The sequence below is a fragment of the Chrysochloris asiatica genome, unplaced genomic scaffold (genome assembly GCF_000296735.1).
Source record: "Chrysochloris asiatica unplaced genomic scaffold, ChrAsi1.0 scaffold00019, whole genome shotgun sequence".
NCBI classification, from domain to species: Eukaryota; Metazoa; Chordata; class Mammalia; order Afrosoricida; family Chrysochloridae; genus Chrysochloris; species Chrysochloris asiatica.
Genome location: NW_006408537.1, coordinates 23835893 through 23843431, shown reverse-complemented (window position 1 = coordinate 23843431; position 7539 = coordinate 23835893). Strand labels below are relative to the sequence as shown.

The following is a 7539-nucleotide window of genomic DNA, read 5'->3' as shown; positions in this document are numbered from 1 at the left end:
TATGAGGTTATTGAAAATAACATGGCTGTGTCAGGTGCACCTTAGTCCTCAAGCTGACATCTTTGCTTTTTAAGTCACCACAGTACAACAAACTGACAGATGAGTGGTGGATGGGAGAGATAGCTGGTGGGTATGTTGTTAAGTGTCGTCAAGTTGGGTTTCCAAGGAGCAGCTGGTTGGTTTGAACTGCTGACTTCGTGATTCAAAATGACCTTATAGTCAAGTATGTCTGACCTCCACCTCATAGCAATCAACCTTGGGCTTTTGATACTGATGATGATTCTCCTCTCACCCTTGTGAGGTGCTGAACTGCAAGGTTAGTTTGAACTGCAATGTTGGTGGTTCAAGCTCACCAATCGCTCCTTGGAAACCTTATACAGGGTCACTATGGGGCAGAACTGACTCCCCCTTGTGAAAGTCTGATGAGGAATCAAACGCTGACACCATTCTTACAGAAGTTTCATCCTCCCCCATTTTTCAAAGACATTATTTTGAAAGGGGGGAAAAGAAAAATCTGGATTTAATCTTTGTATGTTGTTTACATAAAAGCAAATTCTGTTCACCAAGTATTTTACTTCATGAGGTTCAATACAACTGTCACAATTCCAGTCCAAACACAATGTTCCAAAATTATATGTGACTAAAAAAAATAAACTGCTACTCTATCAATTACTTCTCAGAATGCACTAAGTATGACGGCCCGACCAACTCCAAATAAAAGCCAGAAAACACACTTCTGGGCCCCTCCACGTGCTGCTACTTGCATTTCAGAGTTAAATGAAGTATGTATATATATATATATGTGTGTGTGTGTGTATATATATATGTGTGTGTGTGTGTATAGTTCTAAACATGAACTACACTGACACTTCAGAAGTGATATCTAATTCTCTAAGCAGTTACAAAGCAACTTTCATATCCCAATGGAATCTAAAGAAGTCCAGCAGGTATCACTGCCTCACTAGAACGCTACACCAAAATGAACTGCTTTTCATGCTCAGATTGTCAAATACCCTAAATACTTCTTTCTAAAGTCACAATACTACGGGTCAAACATGTTTTTTTCAAATGGTCACATGCATACTTGTACCTGGACAAATTCACAAGACTGTTAATATTAATGAATTGAAACAATAGTGGCAATACTTAGTCCTTCTTTTTATGCATTGGAGGAAGGGCAAAGCCATAAGACAAGCTATCTTTCCTGAAAATAAACATTAATGCTGAAGTCAATTTTGAGAAAGATCCATTTAAAACAAGTTCTAAGAAATTCTAGTGATAACTATACAATGACTATAATAATAACAAATATGTAATTAGTCTCCTTAATAAGACACTATTGTTAAGTGCCGCCCAATCAGTTCCAACCCATAGACACCCTGTATAGGGTCTCTGAGGAGTGGCTGGTGAGCTTGAATCTTGAGGTTCAAACTCAAATTTTGAAGTCTAGTGCATTAACCAAGAGTGCCACACCAGTACTCCTAATAAGACATGTTGTTGTTGTTAAGTGCCGTCGAGTCGGTTCCGACCCATAGCGACCCTGTACAGGGTTTCCGAGGGTGTAAATCTTTATGGGAGCAGAAAGACTCATCTTTCTCCCGCGGAGCAGCTGGTAGTTTCGAACCGCTGACCTTAAGGTTCGCAGCCCGATTCGTAACCACTACGCTACCATCATTCTGTCCAAACAAATCAGATTTCTGAAAGTTTTCCTAGACAAAAAATATTTTATCTCAAAAATAATCCTGTACTAAAACTGGTTGTTTATATAATTTATACTTTGTAAAGTATACATTGAAAATAGAATTTTAAAGTTGCATGTATTATTTAAATTCTTATCAGTAACCTTTATTCTGAAAGTTCATGTATTTTACCCTATAGAAATTTCATGTTATAGCAAAAAGACAATTAAATTCCTTACTATTAATGTTTTTAATTTTTAAAAATCCTGATCCTCAAATAATTATTCTAGAGATAGCACAATAATTACTTTAAAAAAAATAAAATCTTTATGAATCAGAAAAAGAAATGAGCAATGAACCTGCTAGAATTTCTTACTTTTGGTTTTCTTGCAAGTAGAAGAAATGAACACCATCTAGGAACTAGGGCTAAAGGAACTACAGGCTTACAGTCAATATTTATAAATAAAAGCTACAGTTTAAAACCTCTAAAGTAACCTTGCTGATCTCATCTCAGGCAAAGTGGAAGTAGTCTAAGCTTTCCAGTGTTCCGTCTTAACCCACACCTAAAGCAAGGGTTAGCAAATTCTCCCTGTAAAGGGCCAGCTAGTGATTATTTGTGGGCCTTACTGTCTCTGTTTTTACAGCCACAGATTATATGCAAATGAATGAGAATGGCTGTGTTCCAATAAAACCTTATTTACAAAATCAAAGATACAGGCTTCCTTTGTTGATTTCTGGCCTAATGAATCAACAATTGCTCAGAAACTAAGCTTTAAAAAATTGAAATTTTAAAGCATTTCAAAAAAGAAATAAGCAGTGACCATGTAAACCCCTATTATTAGCACATACCTGAGCTGGCGGCATGACAGTTGTGGGTAAAGGATTAGAAATCATTGGCCCAAAGATATCCAGATCATCATTCAGGGCTGGCATCGTGGTTGTGTTCCCATTGGTTACTGGTGCCTCAGCAGGGCCATCTGGAAAGAACATAGATTCTTGTTTTAAAGCAGAATCACTTAAATTACTTGAAACATGCCATTACAAATTAATAAGTGGTTGGGAAAAAAAAGTGAAAATGTTGATATAATGTTTCCCGTTTGTCCCAGGCCCTACTCCTTTCCCAGAGAAACTATTTCCACTTTTGTTTATCTCAAAAATATTCTACTAAACTAATTTCTATGAATATTGTATATCCAAACCCCTTCCTTTTTAATAAATGGTAATTCCACATCAGTACTCATGGAACCAGATGTTCAAGAAATCAAACATTGGGCAAATCTGCAAAACATCTCTTTAATGTGCCAAAGAATAAAGATAGCATCAACTAACATGTACCATACCAAAGCCATGGTGGTGGTGGTTGTTAAGTGCCACTGAGTCAGTTCCAACTCATAGCGACCCTGTATACAGTTTTCTAAGAGCGGCTTGTGAGCTTGAACCGCTGTGCTGACCTTGCATTTTGCATTATGTAAGCTGGACATCGAATAAGGAAGACTGTAAATTGATGCATCTGAATTACGATGTGAGCAAAGAACACTGAAAGTCCCATGGAATGCCAGAATGAACAAATCTGTTTTGGAAAAAGTACAGTCAGAATGCTCTTTAAAAGTGAGAAGGGAAGACTTTGTTTCTAGTATTTGGGACATGTTGTCAGAAAGGACTGGTCCCTGGAAAAGGAAACCATGCTTGGTAAAGTGGAGGGTCAACAAAAAAGAAAAAGACCTCCAACGAGATAGAATGACACAGGGGAAGCAACAATGGGCTCAAACAGAACAATTGTGAAGATAGTACAGGATCAGACATTGTTTCTGTTGTACAAAGGGTCTTTATGTCAGAACAAAATTGATGGTATGTAAACAACATGATACTATTCACATTATTCTGTATTCTAATTTTTACAAATGAAACAAAAGCTTGTTCTGAGTACTTTACATATGTTGTTGTTGTGATGTGGCGTGGAGTCAGTTCCGACTCATAGTGACCCTGTACAGGGTTTCCAAGGCTGTAATCTTTACGGGAGCAGAAAGCCTCATCTTTCTCCCACAGAACAGCTGGTAGTTTCGAACTGCTGACTGTGAGATTAGCAGCCTGATTCGTAACCGCTAGGCTACCAGTGCTTACTTTACATATACTAAGCAATTTTATCTCTATAACCTTACGAAACAGACACTACTTCTAGATAAGTGATTGAGCTAGAATGGAAACATCCTCTTACAAATGATGCCTCTCTATAAATGTCTGTGCAGACATGTGTTTGGGGGCGATTCTTTTATGTCATGCATACTTTAAATAAAATTTGATGATCTAAAATGTTGCATTTTACAGTCACAAAATGAGGTAGAAAAAAGCTGGACAGAAAAAACGAAAATTTTAAACAAAATCACATTACTTCAATGGGTTTTACACCAAGCATAAGGAATCCTGGTGAAGCTATGGATAAACAGGCTGCTGGAAAAATCAGCAGTTCAAATCTTCTCACCACTCAGCTGAAAAAGGATACAGCAGCCTGTTACCAAAAAAATTGTTGTCAAGTGTCATTGAGTTGGTTCTGATTCATAGTGATCCTATTTAAGATTTTCCAGGGAGCAGCTGGTGGGTTTGAACTGAGCACCTTGCAGTTTGCATTCCAGGGCTTATTGTACATTGCCATATCAGGACTCCTGCCTAAACATTACATACATCCTTGGAAATGCTATGGAGCAGGGAGCAGTTCTACTCTGTGCTATTGGGCTACAATGAGTCAGAGTCTACTCTACGGCAATGAGTCTGGCTTTTGTTTAGTTTAGACCAAGAATTCATAACATTTTAAGCCCTTTCTTTACACAAGCACAGTCACCTTCAATGATGGCAGCATCAAGCCAAAGAGCTCTACAGGGAAAGCAACTCTGAAAGATTTTTAGTTTATATGTTTATATCTCATTTTTACTTACATTACTATAGAATTTACAAGGTATATGTGTGGCACTGTGGGTTAATGCGCTGGACTGCAAAGTTGATTTGAACCACAGTGTCAGCGGGTTCAAGCTCACCAGCCACTTTTTGGAAACCCTTTACACGGTTGCTATGGGTTGGAATTGACTCGCCGGCACTTAACAACAATGGAATGGAGATAGAGTTTGCAAGTGTTCCAGAGAATGGAACATCTCACAGTCAGTCTTCAGTAGCCACACTACCAAATAAAACTTACAAGGGCTGCAGCTTCAATAGTTTTGTGCTTATATTTAATTGAGCTTCTTTTTAACAATTTACACTTGTTCTCTCTCTCTCTCTCTCTGATAGAACATACATGCAAATCAACTATCTGTATGTTGTTGAATGCCATAGAGTCGATTCTGACTCATAGTGACTCTGTATGGGGATTTCCAAGAAGTGGCTGGTGAGTTTGAACTGGTGACCTTGCAGACAAAACAAAAACAAACCCACTGCCATCTATTTAATTCTGATTCACAGTGACTCTATGTAGTTTCCGAGGCTGTAAAAGTCTTTACAGGAGTAGACAGCCTCAACTTTCTTCCAGAGCAGCTGGTGCATTTGAGCTGACCTTCAAGTTAGCAGTCCAATGAGTAACCCACTATCCCACCAGGGCTTCTTAATAGTGTATCTTTTATGTACAAAAAAAATACATATGTACACGTACACATACATACACTCATTTAATTTTTATAAAACTATTATGAATTGCTGCTGCTAGCTTCCCTCAAATCAGCCCCCCAACCCATGGTGACTCCATGCACAATGGAATGAAATGTTGCCTGGTACACACCCACAAATGGCTGCAGACTGAAACTATCGTGATCAACAGACTTTCACTGTCTGATTTTTGAAAGTAGATCACTAGGTCTTTCTGCTTATTCTTACTCTGAAGCTCCACTAACACCTGTTTTGTATCATAACATACCTATCCTTCACTGAGGAGCAGTTGTGGCTGGCTACATGAGTGCATGGCTTAGACTCACACCAGCACTGTGCTAATCATGGTATGAGTAAGCTACTGCTAACGAGTCCATTCTGACTTATAGCAACCCTGTACAGGGTTTCCAAGGCTGTCAAGCTTTACAGGGGCTAAAAGCTTCCTCTTTCTCTCACATAGCAACTGGTGGACTTGAACTGCTTACCTTGTGGTTAGCAGTCCAAAGCATAACTCACTATGCCACCAGGGCTCTTTATGGCATGAGTAGGGTACTATTAGCAATCCTCTTTTGTAGAAGGCACACAAAGTTCAGTCAGTGTCACAGAGCTAAAGCAATAAAATAACCTTATTCATTTTTCATAAAGGTAACTCATTCTTGTCAAAGATTCAAACTATGTAAGAATGAATTAAAAGTCCCTGTCACACATTTTCTAAACTTTAAACAACATATATTTTTGTTGTTAAGTGCCATCAAGTCAGTTCCAACTCATAGGTGACCCTGTAATTAGATTCTGATATATAACACTGTATTGTAATAGGTACACGGTGAGGCAGGAGGGAGCTTGCATTCCATGACACTGCATGGACTTAAAGTATTTACTTACTCAGCACTTCACTAAGAGCATCTAGTTAGTTTACAGATTTTCGCCATTTACAAAAACAGAGCAATGCACACACAAGCTTCTTAAAAGGAAGCTCACTTCATGGTATCTGACTTAGCTCTACTCTCTCATCTTATCCCATTCATCCCCTTTTTAAACTGATTTTTTTAAAAACTGACCTCTTAAAAAGTCAAGCAGTAGCAAACACTAAAAATTAGGACGCATTTATGGGAAAAGAAAGGGGCTCTTTTTGTAACCACCTACCATCGTAAATGGAGTTATCAGGAAAGTCAACTCACAATTAAATCTGCAGAGCTTTGAAACCCTTTAAAATAGGGATGGGGACCGTTCACCCTCGAAATCATTGGTCTGGCCCTGACAAGGCAACTGTAGTTCTAGCCATCACATTGTTGTTGTTTTTGTTAAGTACTGTTGAGCTGGTTCCGACTCAGAGTGGCTGGTGAGTTTGAACCACCAACCTTGAGGTTCAAACTGACCCTGAGGTCGAGTGCTTGTCCTATGGCATCATACCAGGACTCCAGCCATCACACTGTTGTTGTTAAGTGCTGTTGAGTTGGTTCTGACTCATAGCAACCCTGTAAAGGGTTTCAGAGGAGTGGCTGGTAAGTTTGAACTGCTGACCTAGCAGTTCAAACCAACACTGCAGTCCAGCGCATTAACCTGCAGCACCAAACCAGGACTCCAGCCATCACTATGGGTCCATTACTATATATATGACCAAACATAGCAGGCTAATTTTTAAGTTGATAATTTAGTATATGACCTGTGACTGATGTTATGAATTCTGACAGAAAAAAAGTTCCTCATCCTTATTTTAGAATGAGGTAGTGGAAGCACCTTCTTCCCATCCTGATCACAGAGGCCCAGCCTCATGATGAGTACAGGCAACTCTTCTCTGCTCTCACACCCACAATGCATCTACTCCCTTTTCTCTCTACCTTAGTCTTACCCACATGACACCATTAACGATGGCGTATCAGTTCCCTCCCCATTCATTTTTCTTATTACTACAAATGCCAAGGCATCCAAAAAATTGTTCAAAGATAAAAACTTCTCCAGCCTTGTTAAAGTTTAACTAAAGTCCCCAAAGTTTACAAATATTTCCTAAGTATTTCCAAATAAGTTTCAATGTTTGTTATTTTTAACTATTAAATTGGCTGACTAAAAAAATTCTTTAGAATTTTTATCATTCATTTTTTAACTTTTTGAGTTTTTTATTTTCAGTATTTAAAATGGACAGTAAGACTCATTATCATCACCATCATTATTAACATCACATTTATACTGAACCTTTTTTAAAAAGTATTTATAAGAACAAACAAGATGG

General features: G+C 38.3%; 1 protein-coding gene across 2 annotated transcripts in view; it reads right to left on the bottom strand.

Annotated features, from left to right (window-relative positions):
- The window catches only part of SMAP1 (small ArfGAP 1), a 196535-nt gene that overhangs the window by 6569 nt on the left and 182427 nt on the right, over positions 1 to 7539 (bottom strand). For both annotated transcript variants that reach the window (XM_006835751.1, XM_006835752.1), the window contains one exon: positions 2529 to 2656. In XM_006835751.1, the coding sequence (XP_006835814.1) occupies positions 2529 to 2656 (128 nt within the window). The remainder of the gene's footprint in view (positions 1 to 2528; positions 2657 to 7539) is intronic.